The 19,059-nt window shown below is 43.7% G+C and overlaps 2 protein-coding genes across 3 annotated transcripts; both read right to left on the reverse strand.

Moving 5' to 3' along the window:
* Positions 1–103: 103 nt before the first annotated feature.
* On the reverse strand, positions 104–10,705 carry LOC135369649 (max-binding protein MNT-like). Its single transcript, XM_064603137.1, has 9 exons — positions 10,325–10,705; positions 9,429–9,600; positions 9,219–9,260; positions 6,867–6,978; positions 6,405–6,582; positions 5,915–6,037; positions 5,385–5,644; positions 3,915–4,335; positions 104–3,077 (listed from the first exon to the last, which is right to left on the reverse strand). The coding sequence occupies exons 1-9, from the start codon at positions 10,389–10,391 to the stop codon at positions 2,755–2,757; spliced, it is 1,698 nt and encodes a 565-aa protein (XP_064459207.1). The 5' UTR covers positions 10,392–10,705; the 3' UTR covers positions 104–2,754.
* Positions 10,706–12,015: 1,310 nt separating this feature from the next.
* Positions 12,016–19,003, reverse strand: LOC135369656 (transmembrane protein 248-like). 2 transcript variants are annotated; one of them, XM_064603146.1, is made up of 8 exons: positions 18,741–19,003; positions 18,412–18,577; positions 17,997–18,327; positions 17,156–17,303; positions 15,719–15,884; positions 14,742–14,864; positions 13,518–13,531; positions 12,016–13,392 (listed from the first exon to the last, which is right to left on the reverse strand). In XM_064603146.1, exons 2-7 carry the CDS (start codon positions 18,559–18,561, stop codon positions 13,520–13,522), a joined length of 930 nt encoding a protein of 309 aa, XP_064459216.1. In that variant the 5' UTR covers positions 18,562–18,577; positions 18,741–19,003; the 3' UTR covers positions 12,016–13,392; positions 13,518–13,519. The 2 variants fall into 2 exon arrangements, with proteins under 2 accessions (XP_064459216.1, XP_064459215.1); XM_064603145.1 differs by lacking the exon at positions 13,518–13,531 and having other exon boundaries at positions 18,741–19,002.
* Positions 19,004–19,059: the final 56 nt, after the last annotated feature.

Genomic DNA, 19,059 nt, shown 5'->3' on the forward strand with positions numbered 1-19,059 from the left:
GCTAATACGATCAAACTCCGACGCCTCGTATGTTCAAACGGACAAGGTGACAGATTGAAAGGTAAAGCTTATATAGGTCTAGGTCATCAATAATGAGACTCCATTTAATAGATAAACAAGGTGTTTATATTACACAAATATGTACATGGAATGTGAACATTCTACTACATCAAAAGTGTACAGTACCTTTACCTAAACAATGAGGCATCCATAAATAATTACCAATACACGTCATCCCTTCTAAAGGTGGGTATAATGGCAAATAAATTACGTTTCCAGTGCTCGGCATGTGCCGCAAGCACGTAAACACACACGTAAATTACATGCAAATACACAATACTTTACACATTATCATACAAAATGGCAATAACTTAGTATTGCTCCTTTGGGAGAGGACATCTTTGCAGTCCAAGGGCACTGGTGCACCAGAAGTGCAATTTTGATACTTGAAGGTAGATTAAAAAAAGAAAGAAAAAAATGAGTAGCACAAAGTGGTCACCAGTACGTTTCCTTGGAACTTTGTCAGAAACTGAAAAAAACCTCTCCTTCCTCCAGATTTTGTTTTTTTCCGGTGACACCACAGACAATTAACTAATCAAGCCGACAATGAATGAGGAGAACAACGAACCACAAAGTTAAGATTTTGATTGTCAGGTTTACTAGGTGGTTCCGCTTGTATGTACCGTGCTAACTCAACTTGATGCCGATTCATTCGCTAGTTCTGAAGAAAATAATGCATGTGGAAAGCATCAGGCATACTATGTTAAAGGGGGAGGCTTTGTGGCAGTCTTGTTTGACATAATAAACACAAAAGCAGTTACTAAAGCATATTGTCAAATCCAAACAGGCATGCTTTTGTGAAAAACTACTAGTGCTGGTCTATGAAGCAACCAGAATTATCTGTCTGCTTCCACATATCTTCATGTTCTGCCCCCTCTTATCAGCAATGTCCATGCAGATCAAGGTTCTTTGTGCTGAGCAGGCAAGTTTTCCACCGTTGTGAAGCAGCAATCAAGTATGGGGCATGAACATTGGCTAGACTTAAAGAGCAATCGGATGACCATATCAAAAATGGCCTTGAAAACATATGAATATAAAATAGAACTGCTCACATGAAACATACCATGAATGGTTCTGCTGCATACCCCCAATTTTGTAAAAATATAATGTGCGTCAAGACATGAAGACTTATGAAGTGCTACCTGCAGACATTTTATCATAAGCTGTGGGAGGGGAAAAAAAACTGCAGGTAGCATTTGCTGTTGGCAGAGCTCTCAGCACAGCCCCTTCACTGTTAATTGTACGGTATTTACGGTACCGTATGTACACCACGTATGTACGGTATTTACCACCATAATTAACAGGCTCGCACAATTAATACACGCCACCCAGCTCAGGCACCCCAACCATGTCACGTGCACAGACACTTTAAAGAGTGTGTCAATTATGTAGTTAGAGTGACGTTTACTCTGTGGGTCTGGCAAATCGCGGACCACTTAAATTCACCAATGGGCAATTCAGCAATGGGGTAGAGTATCGCCTGTGGCGATGAAACTCCCCACTCTCCAAGGTCGAAAATAAAGTTGTTGTTACTCTGTGGGACTTGAGTTCTCAATATTACTTTTTTCTGCCAGGTCCAGAGATTAAACATGCAGGTAGATCCCATATCTCTATATTTATATACTATAATTATTTTATTACTTTATTCAGAAAAAAAAAAACTTGGGGCTGTTGTGCACAAACTTCAAACTTCAAACTAACCTGAACAAGAGATTGCCTATCACAATCCAATTAATTTTCAATAAGGCCTGTGCTATTAAGAAGGGTGTGCCAAGCCCAGGAGTTCCACCTTTTGCACAGGCAGACCACTGTGCAAGGTTGCAAATGCTAGTGCCTATGGATTCTGCTTTCAATAGAGGGCACTGTGGCCAAAACGCACAATTAAGGTAGGACATGGCTGTTATCATTCATTCTGAAGTTAATGCATCGTGGGCTTACTGAGACATTTACGATCCAGACATAATTGTCCTTGCCACGTTCACAGCAGCGCAACTCATCGTACAAAATTAAGAGCACCGTCAGAAGTGTGGACCAGTAGTTGTGCAACAGGGCTGGAACAATAATCCACATTTTCGAACACAGAATACTGTGTAGGGTTTTCACAAACGGAGAAACTTGACTTTTAAGAACACACACACATAAACTGCGGAAATCACAACTACACTGAGGTTGGCCTGCACGAACTGCATCTAACTTTTAATGCCACAAGAATGGTAAATTTACCTGTTCATTTTTCTTTACTCAGATTAGTAACAAAAAAAAAAAAAAAAAGTAACACCGGACACTACATCAACATCCACGGCCACGGGAAAGTACATCACCTTAGGCCACACACCAACTTGACAGCACTGTTCAACCGCACCAGCCGCATGGGAGGGATAAAGGGGGGGGGTACCCTCCTGTACCGAAGGCTACCACTCTGCCGTGAGGAGCTAGTAAGCCTTCAGCATGCGATTCGCAAGTGCCCCAAGTTACGCCTCAGCGGACCAAAATGCCTTGCCTGTAAAGCTAACCGTAAAATGAAGGAAAAAAAAGAAAAAAAAAAGGAGCCGGCAAACATTGCTGCACTTGTTGAGAAATGGCTACCACTATCTGTTCGGCATAACAAGGCAACGCAGAAGAGGTGTCAAAACAATACTGGAGGAGGGATCGTAAAATGAGGAACAACAAGGCCTTGCCAGCCTCACCAGGGTGTCACTGGGCACTGCTTATGCTGGAGGAAGAGGCGGTCGACTGCGGCACGACCACACTGGGGACGCTGACCACCACGAGTGGCTTCATGATGGCCGACTGGGCGTGGTGGGCACCCAGTGCCCCCACGGTTGGGGGCAGAAACTGCTGTCCCAAGATCGCGGGCAGGTGCCCCACGGACTTCAAGAGTGTCGGAGCAGTGCCCAGCACCTGTGGGTGGCCCATCACTGACAGGGGTGTCACCAGGGGGATCTGCCCTACCGCCTGGCCCATGTGGGTCACGTGCGCCAAAGTTGGAGCGGTCGTGCGGACCTGCTTGAGGGTACCTGAAGAAAAAAAAAAGGAGTGTGTCAGACAGTCTCCTGGGGGGTAGCAGCAAGCGTCATGACTTCGGGGATGTGTACCACAGTGAATACGGTATAGGTAGAGCCTGAAGTTTTCGGGAAATATTTTTTTCTAAATTTCGAGGGGTAAAAATCTGGTAAATAAACATGTGCACTAAATTCGTGTGAATTCGGGTGAAAAAACTTCCAGTATGCTAAATTTGGGGTGAAATCGGGCTCAGTTACTCAACTAACTGTAGTGGTTTGGTACAAATGGTGATGTAACTGAATTTTTCTGCCAAACAAGTAAATTAATGCATCCTACAGACATCCCAGTGAGGGCAATTTGCCGGGTAAAAATCGGGTTTCACCCTAAAGAGGCAACCTTCAATTCGGGGTGCAAATTTGGGGAAGAATCGGGTAAAACCCTAAAACTTCAGGCTCTAGGTATAGAGTGTGGTCTTGTTGCGGAGCTTTACATTTCAGTGTCGATCAGCAGGGGAGGATCTACAGGAGGTGACCGGGTGAAGGTTGCTTGTTTAGGGTAACACCCGATTTTTTACCTGACAAATTGCCCTCACTGAGACGGATGTCTGTAGGAATGCACACTAGGTTGTTCGGCTGCAAGTGCAGTTACATCACTGTCTGAACCAAACCAGTTCAGCTAGTTTGAATAACTGGGCCCGACTTCCCCCGAAATTTAGCATACCGAAGGCCTTTCCACCCGAATTTGCACAATTTTAGGGCACGTTTATGTACCAGAGTTTTACCACCCGAATTTAGAAAAAAAAAAAAAAGTTTCCCGAAAAACTTGAGGCTCTAATCATAAGGCACATTCACCTGGCGTCGTAATCACAGTACCAGCTGGAGCCATGGACCGTGGAGTCAAGATCTGCGGCAGCCCCCGTCGCATGGCCGCTGTCCCCTGAGTGACGGTGATGACGGCGGGACTGGACGACGCCACGACACCGCTTGCACTGGTACCGGGACTGAGGAAAAGGGACTTTGCCTGGTGCGGCGTCGCCACCAGGGTAACCGGCGAGGTGACTCCCTTCATGCCGCAGTCGCTCGTCACCCGAACGAGCGACTGTGCCTTCGAAGCCGGGGAGCAAGAAACGGAGGATGAAGGAACAGCCAGGGCTACCAGAGGGCCGTTGGGGGACGGAGAAGTGGCTGATGTGGAGGCTGCAATGACTTTGACGCCCGCATTGGTCAGGACGGTGGGAGAGAGCAGACCGAGGCTGGTGGGGCCTACCTGCGACTGCACAACGATGGGGAGAGACGAGGGCATTAAAGGGACACTGAAATGCAAAAACAGCTTGCTCTCAAATGAAAGTTTGTGTTTCAATTGGTATTAAATTGTAATGAGCCTACATGTTCATAAAGTTTTTGCAAGGAACAGATCTATGCTACCCCCACCATCGTCACCAGTGATTGTCTCCGTGCACATGTGTACAATATGATGCAAGACCACTGCGTGTCATTCTGCTGCCACTGATGCAACTGCGGTAGATTTGAGACCACTGTAATCAAGCACACCATATCGCATGTTGCATTTAACGCTGATGATGATGAGTTGGTGTTAAATGGTGCATGCATGAGCTAGTGTGGCCACTTTTCAGGCTCAGAAACGACGCCCTATCTGGCTCGAAGAGCGGTATATCTGGCAAACAGATTAGCGGCTACTCCTCCCTAGCGGTCACTCTTTCTGTGCACGGGTGATGCGTAGTTCTGGTTTTGGCTCATTTGCATAGCAAAATTTGGTAATTTATATCTCAAGGTATTTGGGATTTTTATTTAATTTTTATTTATTTAATAATTTATTTGAATAATGACTGGCTCCAATTCTGCTATCTCGCATTTCCCAGAAAACATTAATTAATAATAATGATAAAATAGATAAAAAGCAAGCGAGCTGGAGGCAGATATCCATGACCAAGACCCGAGACTAAGGGGAAAATATGATATATATTTTCACGTATACATAATAAAAATTCTTCCCCCATCTCCGGTTTTTCATCGGGGATATCAATTCATAAGCTAATTAATGAATTTTAGCTAACTGGTCGTCCAGTAGTTGGATATGCTGCCCTAAAGGATATCCAACTGACAGTATAACCCTCTGCCAAGATGGCATATCAGCACTGCTCTCACAGATTCTTTTAATAAAAAAAATATGTGCCAAATAACTCACAGCATTTTTATAAAATATGTGTTAAAAAAAAAAAAAGAAGAAACATGCTGTACGTCATCAATATAAGCTTAAAGTGTGAGAGAAAAAAAAAAAAAAAAAAACGAAACTAGGCTCACCTGCTGTTGAGATGCTACCAATGTTGCCAACCCACTGCTTGAAACTATTTCTGGTTGTACTCTGTTTCCTGTTAGTGATGCCTGAAGCATCGGAGCCACCGTGGCTATGCTCTGAGGTTCACTTGCAGATGCTTTAGCGCCAGCCAGGGTGAGAATAGCATTATTGTTTGAGATAGTGATCACAGTGCTGGAGCTGACTACAGGCACTGCCTTGTTGTTGGCAGTGCTTAGTGGCTTTGGATTATCAGGATTGCCTGAAACTGTAAAATACCTTGCTGTTAATGACCCAATCTGACGGCAGCAAGTTGACGTTTTTAAACGCTCCAGCTTCATCGAGGGTTTCCGTGCTCGGTGGTAGAAGTAATGTGACACTCAAAGTGCCATAGACAGGCTTAAATTTTTTTAGTTCAAGACACTTGGTTTAGACATGAATAGCGGTTCATACGTTGTTCATTTGGGACACGGCAAGCTGGTACTGATGAGTAAAGTGGTGGAAGATACTCGCTAAAAACACTGTGTCCACAACCTACCTATAGTGTCACATAAATAAGATGAAGGTTTTGGTGAGGATGGTGGTGAGGATGGTGAATGTGTGGCAGGCAACTCTTGGGACACCTCTGGATCGTCGTCCAAGTCACTGTAGTTGCCACATTCTGTTTAAGAAAAAAACACCATCCATCATCGTGATTGGTTAATCTACTCTCTCAAAGTGTGCTATTTTCTACGTTCCTCATTTACGCATTACTCCAAGAAGTATCTCACTAGCTAGCTAACAATAAAATTAACTACTGGGATCCACAAAGTGGCAGAGAGAATAGTATTCTATACATGGATCAATTCTCAAACACATCTACATTTTGGTAAAAGTTTCGGTTTGCTTAACCACTTTCTACACTTTGCTCTACCACTTTCACACTTCAAACTTTCCTACTGATTGGACGGGAACTTCCACTAGAACATTTCTTCCTCGCGCTGTCGTGGCTTGGCTCCACGTAGCCGCTTGGCTCTATTGACGATTACCTGATGCGGTGGTGGTAGTTTCATTGTCCTGTTCAGGCAGGATCGAACTGATGTCCAAATAGTCTAGCTGTAGTGAAAGCTCTTTCTTCAGGGATGCCAGCCGCTGTTGTGCAGCTATTTTCTCTCTCGCTAGCCTTTCCATTTCGTGTTCATATTCTCGTTCCCTACGTTTGAGACTCTGGAAACATAAAAGCCATAAATTACCGTAGGTTTCCTCGGACGAGCACAAATACAGAGAAACTTCCTTTGGGTGCCCGCTAAGAGAGTCTCGTATCTGTGGCAGCAATTTGGACTGACCACTGTTTTCGGGAGCAGGCTAGCACCGACACCTTTCACAACCAACACTCATGCTGGTGTATACAGGAAGCCGTAAAACGCTGCATTCACTCCCTTCCAGTGTCCCCACAAGATTTGTTTCGATTCGATGACACACTGCGTTCCTCACCAACTGGCTTCACGCACCTGTATATAGCGTAGAGCTCCCCGCAGAATTGTCAGGTTGGATGTCTTACGGTCGTCCATGTTGGGCAGCTGTCGTTTGAGAGTCTCAAAGCATTCCTTGAGGTGTGCCCGCCTGAATGGAAGGAGAGTTTTGGTGGAAGAGTTAGAGGAACTGCTGGTGCACAAAAACGCTCATTTGTAACTGCAAGCTAAACGAGAGTGGTGAAAACTAAGACATGTCTATGAGAATCGGTTGCTCGTGGATCTGGTCAGGATCTGCAGTAGGGCTGCATAGCGAGACTAGATTATGAGTTGCGTCACACACTGCGCCTTAAAAATCCTACAAGTATAGGTAGGACAGGTAGAGTGTGTTGCTTATACGGAGACATGTTTAAGAATTCTGTGAAGACAAAGACAGAAACGACACTCAACTGTCACTGATGTCTCTTATTAAGAGCCTCGGGGCCGGAAGACTAACCTTCTAGACATAAAAAAAAATTAATACACCTCAAATATGAACACACTGCTTTGTACCTCCCTGTCCAGCATCACAAACCACATCAAATGCACAAACATATTAAGTTTCCATTGCGTTTCAGTAGAGAGCCACGTGGAAAGGCCAACGGTAGAAATCGCAAGACAAAAACAAAAAGAAAAGTAATATATGGTGAAATGCAAATTAATATTATTAAATATTAATATTAAATATAATAAATATTAGTAATACAATTAATACGCTAATATTACACCTCACTAGGTAACTACGCTAGTCTTAGTTACCAAAGCTTGGGAACAGGTCCATAGAATCACTCTGCAGGCCCCTGCCAGTTCTACTTATTATGAGTGATCATTATCTCTGCTTCACAGGCTGACCCAATCCCACAGCTGTTGCTAGCACGCAACAGCACCAGTGGCTCTCCTTTCCCTCCCGGTACTTTGGGAAGCCACAAAGTATGAGGCCGTAAAATCTAAATGGGAGTACACCGGCAAGGTGCCCTCGATTAGGATAAGGGAAGCAGGGATACCCAAGAGCAGCCCGGAAAGCAACCATCATAAAATTTCCCATGATTGCCAGGGTCGTGTCACAAAACGCATGAACGAGCTCCACCGCATATTATTTAGAGAGAATGGAAAGGCTGCAGACAAGCTGGTGCATAACGCTTAAAGGTAAATTAATTAATGTTATTGGGACCTGCATTAATTTCATAAAATTTTGCAATTTTTGAAAAATTTGCTGACTTTTAAGGGCACATGAAAATGTCTAGCAAGATCTGATGCTTCGGCACTAACTTTGATCATCGCAGCTGGTTGTACAGGTTACTGTTAAGAATTTGAACTGCTTTACAGCACAAGAGTGTGTGAGGTGGCATTAATCAAATGTGCTACTGGCTTATCACAAAGTAAGCCACAAATTTTAGCATCCAGGATTCGCAAGATTTAGTGACCGCAAATAAATACCTTGTACCCTACTCATGAAAAATTTATGTCGTAAAGTAAGAGGGTTTTACAATAGCTATCAAATGCTTCCAGTCTGCAGGACCAATGGATAACCTGTCCATGGAGGCCATGATTACTGAATCACAAGAGCTACTCTTCTGCTTTTCTCTCAATTCACATCAATCACTGAATCATAAGTTGTACACGTGTTTGCAAGATCCCCCGATGTGAAGTACCCTCCACTAAAAGTGTTCAATGCACAATAGCACATGCCCATTTAATACCGTGTTAAGAAAGATCTTAGCTCACAGGTGTTCCGAGGCGATATGCGCGGCTTTGTGCCAGCCAGATGGCAAAATGCTTGTAATGCAACGTAATATAAACTTTGCCACTGGAAATTTGTTTTATGAGCCATGTTTCAACAGCACATACAAAGGTAATGAGTGCACAGCACAGTAGACCATTCCTTTCACACACTAACAGCATCGGCAAACAGCCCATGATATGCCAAGCAACTGCCTATCACGGAACTGTATTAATCACACACAACAACACGTCATGGCCAGCTTCTCACCTCACCTCTTATTCTGCACCTGATGTACCTCACGAGTGTACCTCATTTATGGTACACAGGTGTTGAGGTAGAATTTTGCTGTAACTTTAACCAACACTCAAACATGTCACTGCACAAGGACCAGTGCAGCTTGAATGTGCATTAATCGTAGAATAAACATCCGACATGTGGTTCAAATGCTCCTCACTACATGTGGGTCATATCATTTTTTTTTTTTTAATCACACGGACACGAATCGTCGTCTTGCTCTTCGCGCAAATAACAGTCACACAGATTGCACAGCATTTTGCAACATAACGCGAAGCGAAATTCACGGCATCAACTCAACCAATAATCCTATGCAGATCTGCTGTAACACTCACCTATTTTTCTCAAGTTTGTTGTGAACCTCCCTTGTGCCCGCACTAAAAGAATAAGTGGCAAGTTAGCGCTTTCTTTTAAGGACGAGAGATCCACAATGCATATGGGCATAAGATTCGCAGCACGAAGCACGCAAAGTAAACACAAATCGGCCGCTTCAACGGAACACCTATCCGCAGATCATTTATGAGAAGAAAAAAAAAAATGCGAACCCTCCAGATCTTCTCTTGTCCTTGCTGTCATCGCAGTGATTCGACGAAAAAGAGTCAGAGGAATTGTCACACTTGGACGCGTGCTGGAACTGCTGCCTGGAATTCACTTTGATATCCTCGGCATTGCTTCTACTGAGCAGCGCAAACGTTTGGTAATCTTGAGGTATTTCACCTGGGTTAAGAAAAAAGAAAAGCAAATCTGCGTGTAACATCGACGTAAACTGCAGTTTACTACACATCGGTTAACGCGATGAAGCATTTGTCTACAAAAGGACATAGGAAGTGACAAGTCCGTGCCTCCAAATGCGTCACGGCACAACGGACACGACAAAGTGTTATGGCGAGACCTCTTAACAGCAAAAAATGTCGTGGTTAAATAGAAAATTATGGTCCTACTTACTACAATAAAACTAGCACGGCAAAAATACACCACGGTGATAAAGGAGCTGACGGCGAATCTCGACATCCGCCGAGGAAACAATACCGTGAGCACCCAAACCTCTGACCCGACTATGTTCGTCCACTTAACACAGGTAGACAAAATAATCTAATCGATTCGTAACACACTGAGCCACGGGAATCCGTGCGGCGAATTTTGACAATCGCTGGTAACCTGCGAAAGAGCGAACGATGAACCTATATTGTGGGCTACTCGCCGTGACCGCATCATTGCTCGAAAACAACGACGCCGCGTCGAACAGTCCGCTTGTATTGCGCGTATTTTCTCTCCCCCCACTACGTTTCCACTATGTTCGTAGCGCTACGGTTCCTACATAGGTCAGGGAGTCTTCATTCGAGCACACAACTCTGCATAAATAGAACACGGGGGAGTCACGGGCTCAGGTTCCAACTGAAGGCGATAGCAACGTATATAATCGGAACTGAAATGTCCTTACCACGTGCTTTTGCTTCGGACCTATATTCGATGTATTTAGCCGCTTCAAGCAGGGTGTCTAGGCTCATGTCGTTCGCAGATTCCTGAAGAACACACTACACAGGAGAAACCCTTCGAAACACAAAGTAGTTGGAAACTGGACGCCTTTTTTCGGAGCTATGTAGAACACTTTCCTCCCAAGATGGCGGGAGCTCATCAAAACACTCGCAGAACACTCCTGTGTGGTGTGCCGACGCACCACGTGGTAACTGTGATTGACGTGCTATTGGCGCGTGTCCTTATGTTCTGATGCAAAAACACGTGCCCTGCCAGTGCTCGCGTTTCGTCCTAATTGCCGTTTTCTTGCAAATACTGATCCAGCTTTCACGTATATACGCAGTTGGTCGGAGATACAACGCAGGATTTGTTGTTTTGCTGCTGGAATACCCACACGAGTTGGAGACAGACTCTGGATATGGGCGGTGCTCACATGTGTGCATAAAGTGATTTTACATGTAATAAAACAGCAGTAGGGAGCTAAATGATTGACTTGGGTTAATATATGGTATATTATCCCCCTGCGTGCGCATTTAGTTTTGCAGGAAATACTTGCTGTGATTAATTATATGCGGTATTGACTCATAAGCACACGCGAAGCGTATTAGGTAGTCCCGCAGGCATCATTTACAACGTCATGCGTCGGCCAATGACATTTCAGGAGAACATAACGGGTAGGCGGTTCCAAAAGAATCACGTGTTGTTGTGGATGTTTTCTTCACAAGCACGAGCGTGACAACTGTCGACCTCTGTCAAAGGCAGGGATTGCGGACAGGGTTCAGTAATCCGCGTTATGCACCTCATTTCATGCAGCGCTGTCTCTGCCTGCGAGGTGGAAATCTCTCTCTGCATTTGGGAATTGCAACTTATTGCGTTTTGACTGCGATATGCTTTTTTTCTTTCTTCTTCTTTCTTTCTTTCATGTTATGCGCCAACGCTATTGCGGTCGATTAGAATCTCCCACCGTATACAGAAAGAAAAATGAGCGGCTATTTGGATCAATTTGCATTTACAGATCTACTCTGGTCACTTTTTATTTCCTCCAAGCGAAATTTTGCTAACGACCGCCATCGTTACCACGTGTACCTTCTCCGCACGCGCGAGGGAGAGGGGGGCTCTCTGCAAAATGACAAGGGAAGCTGTGCCCCTCTCCCATCATTACCCATTGGCACCGCGAATTGACTCGTGCCGTAAACAAACGGCGGAAAACAAGATGGCGTTTCCATTAGATTTTTCTTTTTTTGTGTGTGCATTCGGGAACATTATTTATGGAGTACATTGAATGTTTTGATAATAGACACATAATTGTTTGCATGTTTTATGCAAAAACACGTGTGCTACCATCAGTCTACTGGTGTTGGTAGCTCTACACTGCTGAAGCAATACGAAATGGGTAAGAATGACCAGGGTGCATGACAATATTTTTTCTCCTTTAGCACAAATGCTGAAGTACAAAATGACATAGTTCCCTTTTAGTTTCCCCTTTAGTACAAAATGCTGAAGGAAATGGTATACTTTTTTTTTTACAAAAATCAAGGCACGGATGCCTAATGTCATCACAGCGCATTAAAAAGTAGGTGCACCCCACAGCTTCTGTACGTCCCCTTCCCCACGTTAGTGGACACTGTACCCGATGACATGCATGACTACTACAGACATGCTTCAGAAGCGCTCTTTATTTTACAATACAGTCTCGCTGTGTTTTATTCATGTACAATATACAAATTCAGTACAGTTCATAAATCCCTGGACACACACACAGTTCCTGGCTTGAGACTCGTCAGAAAAGCTCTGGACAATCACCATTCTTTGGCAGTTATAAGAGGTGCCACAAATCCGAATAAAGTGACACGCGAGCAAACTGAGCTCCTCGAGTTCATCCCAAAGTCAATACTTCTGGTAGGATTGAAAAGGCAGACCTCAAAAAAGCGAGACAGCACGCATGTATGTTTGGGAAAACAGGAAAGGGCATAAAGGAGATGAATATGCAGAAGAGAGTGTGCAGAGAATGTACAGAGAGTGTGGATGGGGTGAATGCCTAACTGCCCAAAAAAAGGCCCCTTGGCATGTTGCCGGGAAGTCGTACGTAAGCATGCCGTAATGGTGAGCGCACTCCACCAGCAACCGAGACGTGTTCTTTTTTTGTGTTCTGCTGCTGCCTGGCTTTGCTGATGTCTGCCTCATTTAAATCTTCGAATATTCTCAAGTAATGAAGGCTATGTGTTGCTCGTTAGACTGTTTGTATGCCAGTCTTAATCTTGGTTAGCATCCGTTGGTTAGGTTCACCCTTCTGCTGTTTCTGCAGGAAGAGCATCCACAAGAGACAATGTTTCCTCAAACATAGCACCAGTTTTGAGGAGGCAAGAAGTGCCAAAGGAGCCACAAACTTATAAGTAAAAACAAACAAACAAACAAACAAAAAACTTGCTGTACACATCTCAGGAGCTCCTCTTATACGTACAAAGTATTCTTTACTGTACACTTCCACTAAAAGGAAATACAAAAGCTCTTTCCGGCATTGTCCTTTTTTCTACCAAATTACCACAATCAAAACGAAGTTGTACCCTTCCTTCTTTCTTTATCCATTATGGGGATTGACCAGACAGTGCCGCTATGCTGACGCTCGGTGTCGCATCATGTAGTAATGTAGTAGGCATAACATTATGGCAATTTTGTAAGTATATGTACGGCACTGTACATGGAAAATGTGCCGGTCCTACGGAACTAAGAAAAACGAATGCCGAAAACAGTTTTGCACAGACTTTCCGAAACTGCAAGACTTATACAACGTAATTTAAAGACTGATGTTTTACAAACCAGGGAAAGATTATGGCCACCCTTGTACATTCAATGTCAATCACAGTGTCGTATTTACAGTCGAGGCATACAGTGCCACGCTGCTGTCTGCTTGAATAACCTGGGAATGTTGTGTGCCCAGCATGTAGTGACATGACACCTGTTTGGTGTATGCGAAGCAATAACTGGGCACATATTGCATTTGGTGGAGGTTCGTTCTTGTTATGCATCCAGCAACTGTTAGAGACAAAAAGAAAGCAGCAAAGATAATTATAAATACACACAGTGAAATGCACCAACCTTTATGTTAACAAGTTAAAGGCAGCTGGCTGGTTTATTGACATGTTACTAGGTTTACTTACGATCAGATTATGTGCTTTAGAAACAGAAAAGGACTTCAATGACTAGAGCACTTTCAAAGGGACATTGTAAAATCAATACAAACACTTTTGTATTACAGCAGAACAGCAAAATACAGCAATTATTATTTTTCGTCAACATCAACAGCAAAAATGCAGCAGAGGCACCATATAACAAAGTGCACTTTCCTTGCCAGCCAGTTCCAAAACATTTCTCACAGATGTGGGTGGTTTTTTTAGCATTCATTCCATTTTCTTTTGTCGGTTGCCAAATGAACCAGTCTGAACCCCCTCTAGGACGTATGTACAAGTTTTAAAATGAAAAGATAAATAGTAGAATATTTTTGCTTGTCATATTCAGTTTAATTTATTACGATTGAATGAACTATTTCTAGCAGTGCATAATGTAAAAACCCCCGAGACTAGGGAACACGAAGGGACAGACACAAACACAAAGTCTCAAACACAGCTGAAAATTTTACTTCACATACAATCCCTAGTCTCGGGGGGTTTTACATTATGCATCATCTTCACCGGCTCGCTTGCTTGCTAGCCATTTTTCCATTATTTCTAGCAAGTTACTCTGCAGAACATATCAGTCAAGGAGAGTAGAAGAAATTGTAGTTGAAGCAGGTTTAACAAGGGAGGTTTGGAAACTGTGGCTAACTCCTGGCATTGATGATGACCACAGTGGATGTGGTAGAGCAATTATTATGAACAGCAAAGTGCTTCCAACTACGATTGAAGCACTTCATGCTAAGAAACTATGCTTTGTTACGTACAAAATGTCATCTATCAAGATTGTACCACACATGGTATGATGCAATCATTCTCGCTACTAGTTTGAGCATTGTAATACCCCCCTCAAGATTTATGTGCACGTACATGAGAATGGTCGTACTGCAATGGTGTACACTTGAGTATTTGAAAAATTCCACGGCTACTTGCTCTTTAATGCTCAAAAGTAATTCCTCTCTGACCGTTAATACTAAATAAACGAAGTATTATTGAAAATTTAAATAGTACAATTTTAATTATTACCGAAGACTAACGAATTATGTGTCTTCCGAATAGCCAGGTATTGCAATACAGTTGAAGTACAGTTGAAGTACAGGACGTACACTACAATACGCAGTACATATATATAGACATTGCAGTCAAAACAAGATACAGGACAGTGAGATACTGCTGAAAGACTCTGGTGTTCAACAATAAGATATATTTTACCTTGTCTCCTTTGGTCTTTCTGACTCTTCCCCAAACAACTGCATAGCAGGCAAGTACCATCACCATAAAGAAGAGGAAATAACTAGTGTTGATCAAGTGAAGGTTGACTAATGCTCGATCATCCTGCAAAAGTGACACAACGAGCGCATTAGTAAAAAAAAAAAAAAAAATGTTTGTCAGCAATGGCAATCACAGGACCAGTGCAATGAGAGCCTGGAAAAACTGTTGTTCTTGCAGCAACGCATCAAATGATGACACATACATAGAGACTGTTTATGCAAATGCATGCCGGAGAGGATAGATACTAACATAAATAGTGCGTCATGGCTAACGCAGCACAGCCAAGAAGCTAAGCTTCACCACAGTTAACCTTCTCGAGGACACAATATGACACGATTTAAAGGGAGACCTCGCAAGGATTCGAAAAAAATTAGGTGAGCATCATACAGGACAGGAACCACCCCCTTGATACCAATTATACCATCCAAATGCAATTTAAATGAGTAGTTAATTCGTAAATGATGAACAGAGCTCCATACTACAGCATTTCGTTTGGAGGAGGATACCGTGACATCACCCATCATTGTCGTCTGCTTCCAAACCATCATTCTCCCTTGCCGGATGATGTCAGCAGTACGTTGCTTTCAGTGCCCTCTCGCTTCACGGAGGCGAAGCGCTCGCTTTGTAATAAGCTGGTTTGAATAATATTTGCGGAGTTTTGGAACGAGATATTACGTACACACATTCCTGACATCTCAAGTGTTACAGATATATCGCACCATTTGCGGTGATTTTGTTCTGGAGTGCCACTTTAACAATCGGCTTAGTTCGACAATTGGTCTTCGAATTGAAGAATGATTTCAACAACACCATTTTGACCTGATGTAGAAGATTTAGTTGGTTGTCAAGGTCTCGCGATGGATAGTACAAGATGCCCCCTTGCATATGGACACAGCTTTATCTGTAGATCTACTCACAGAAGATAGCATCACAGTAAGTGTGGGATCGGTCTTGTAGAAGAACTGCGTCCACCTGCCACCAGTACAGTTGACTTTCCCACCTGTGTCGGCAGCTGAGCGTTGGAGAAAGACGCGTTGATTGGTGCTGGGTGGCACCGCGTGCAGGATGCACTGTGGGGGACGTCTAGATATTTTTGAAAAAAAAAAAGTAAACATGGTCGCCATTAACCAAAGAACACCATTAATCTCTTCAGAAAGACACCACAAAAGCCTTCTTCCGCTACTCATAGTTGCGCTGTGTTCAGGATTACCAATCCCATACAGCGATATCATAGATTCATCTCACCAGATGCTGTTATAACTGACTTTATACTTTTTCATGCTGACTGTGACAAGCCATGCTATTTCAAAAACTAAAGACGCAACATTGACGCTTTGACTTCGTCGCACCACAAAATAATGCCAAAGTGTTTGCATGAGGTGAGTATGATATGCTGGTGCAGCATTTACTTTTTAAGTAGATACATTTACTTTACACAACCTTCTCTACACACTGAAGTAAATTACTTTAAAAATAGAGCCAACTGCTGGTCTATGTATGTAAAGTATGTATGTATATATGTAATTAATGAAACATGTGGCTCGTCATTCCCAGTTCAGCTTGTACCATCACACCACGTGGGATGTTCTCTCAAGGGGGATGCTCGTGATAATGCCTCATACTTGATAATGCCCACCCTGCCAGGGGCGTAGCAATGGGGGCCGCAGCCACTCCTCCCGAAATGTAGACCACCATGTCTATAGGGCGGCATTTGTTCACAGTGGCTCAGGTTGATTTGCTGAAGCACTCATGTTCAATATGCATGCTCGATACATTAAACCATGACGGAATTTTTTCAAAATTTGTGCAATGTAGCTTCCTCTTTGGTGTGACCACAGTGTAAGCATTGGCAAAGTACACTATACATAGGGAGTGACTTTTTCGGGTTAAATGCCTTTCTCAGATTCGGGAGGTAAAAATCGGGCGCTATTTTTAAATCTGTAATTCGGGGAGAAATCGGGCGATAATTGTGCCTTCGGGTGGTACCGGGTGTTTTTGCTTCTCCTCTTATCTATTAAGTCCTTTCCTAATCTCTCTTTTTTGTTCTTTCGTTGTTGTTTTTGCGAGATCGTGACCTTCCAGCGGTAATCCCCAAAGGCATAGACAGTGTTGACACACCTGGGTATATTGCTTGGAAAGTAAGTGACCCATTCTTACATGTGTTACCTTTGTGTTACCTTTGTTTGTCTTCGGTGGAAACGTCACTTGAGGATTTCATAGTGACTGGAATTCGGGGAGAAATCGGGTTTAACCCGAATTGGTCGGAGGTCAGCTCGATGGGGGGGGGAATAACCGGACGGAATCGGGTTTAACCCGAAAAAGTCACTCCCTAACTATACACTAGCGATGCTCACCTAGTTTTAGGTAGAAGATACGAAGGTCCTTTCAAGAAAAGGCACAGGTCCACCATCACCTTGCAGTTCTTTCCCTGGCAAGGAGCCTTGTTGCTGTTACGAGGCCACAGTAACATACTCAAATGCAGCTCTTCTTTGCTGCGCTTGCCTACGTGGCGAAAAAGAATCAAGAATGCATAGCGCATTAAGCATGGGACACACCTCGAATACATACGCGTACACACACATACATACTACCAGAGTGTGCAGCACTATGTGAACTGTGGGCATTAGTAGTTTGAGTAGTAGCCAATAACTTTTTGTAGCATTTCGGACTGCTGCCACAGAGAGCTAACCCAACAAGCAGAAAGGTGGCTCACCCCTTAAGTCGTCGCATCTGAAATCATTACACTTAGTACATGATTTTTTGCATTAAATCTTCCAAATTTTTTTTTCCTGATGAGCATTCTGATATCGGCAGGCCATGGAAATGACATGGATATAGCGCAGCTGTACAGTGTGGCATGAAATTGTAACTGCAATGGGGCACTTAGAGGTGTAGTTTAACACTTTCCTAAAATGTAGCTGGCTTATAATATATCTACTTTGTAAAGATGTAGCTAGTAGTTGTAGCTAAACTGCTTGAATAGTTGTTTGTATGCACTGCAGTGGCTACAGTCCACAACGATTTCAGGTGCTGAGGCGAGATCTTTAAACTGCCGATATTCCGCAGCATGGGCTCTCATGTGTCGTCGGATGTATTACTACAGAACGGGACAGTGTACGGAGGTGCAACGGCAGCAGCAATACATTAATAGTGCAACAAGAGGAAATTGGCACTGAAAAGCTGTTTTTGACCAACCAGGTATTCCGAGCATGTATCCGCGCACTTTTCCGTGCCACAGAACAGGTGAAGACACCGCTTCAGCGAAAAATGTTGCTAGCACCGACACCGCAACAGTTACATTGGGACCGTCCTCCAGGGACTCTGCACCAATGTCGGGCAGCAGCGCGTATAAGCTCTTTGCTCTGTCCACAGCTTTGACACCCGGCACACCGCTGGTGGAGTTGCCAGGAGCAGACGACGTGTTCTGCTTTGCAACAGGTTGCACCACATCGAAGCTGGTGGCATCGCTCCGTGGTCCAACACAGAAGTGCAGTTCAGAGAGTCGTGTCAAGAACACATTCCAGTCCTGTGGGCAGAAAGATAAGCTGTAGCGGTGCTGTCTGGGCTAAGCCTCAGTAATATGGCAATTCTTAAATGAATGTATACCAACCATGTCAATATCGGGATTTGGGAGGTTCGTGTTTCCGATGATGTGCGCCAATGCAACCATTGTGACACCTAAGGCTGTCAAACATGTCATGAACACAAGCAGCGGCGGGTGCCCATGCGCAAAACTGCGCAGGTTCTGCCCGATTCCCATCGTGGGTCAGACGTCCCTACAATTGGAAACAAACGCCTGTGAACGGAGCACCAGAACAGCATCGCGTTATGAAACATATTCCCGGCTGTACGCTACAGTCATTTTGTATTTTCTTTTATTTTACGTGCGGAAACGACAGTTTATAACTTACATACGGGACGTACAAGAACAATACTTACACTTGGTTAGTCATGCCATTTTTACATAGAACGTGTGACAACATGAAATATTAGAAAGACAAGCTCTTCACGCCTCTCCAGTTTTCCACAGATACCACATCTTCGACTTCAACACTTGTTCACAGTTTGCTCAGTTTGCTCGGTTTGCTCACAAGGGTATACAGATTTGCTAATTTTTAGCGTTGATTGATTATCACCGCGTATTTCTACACCATGGTAAAATATAATTATTGAAGGTTCGTAATTTAACACTTTTTTCTTTTTAACATGCTTTTTAAATACCGGCAGCGGCACCTAGCGGCAACGTGTTAGCGGATGT

This window comes from Ornithodoros turicata, chromosome 10 (assembly GCF_037126465.1).
Source record: "Ornithodoros turicata isolate Travis chromosome 10, ASM3712646v1, whole genome shotgun sequence".
Lineage (NCBI taxonomy): Eukaryota > Metazoa > Arthropoda > Arachnida > Ixodida > Argasidae > Ornithodoros > Ornithodoros turicata.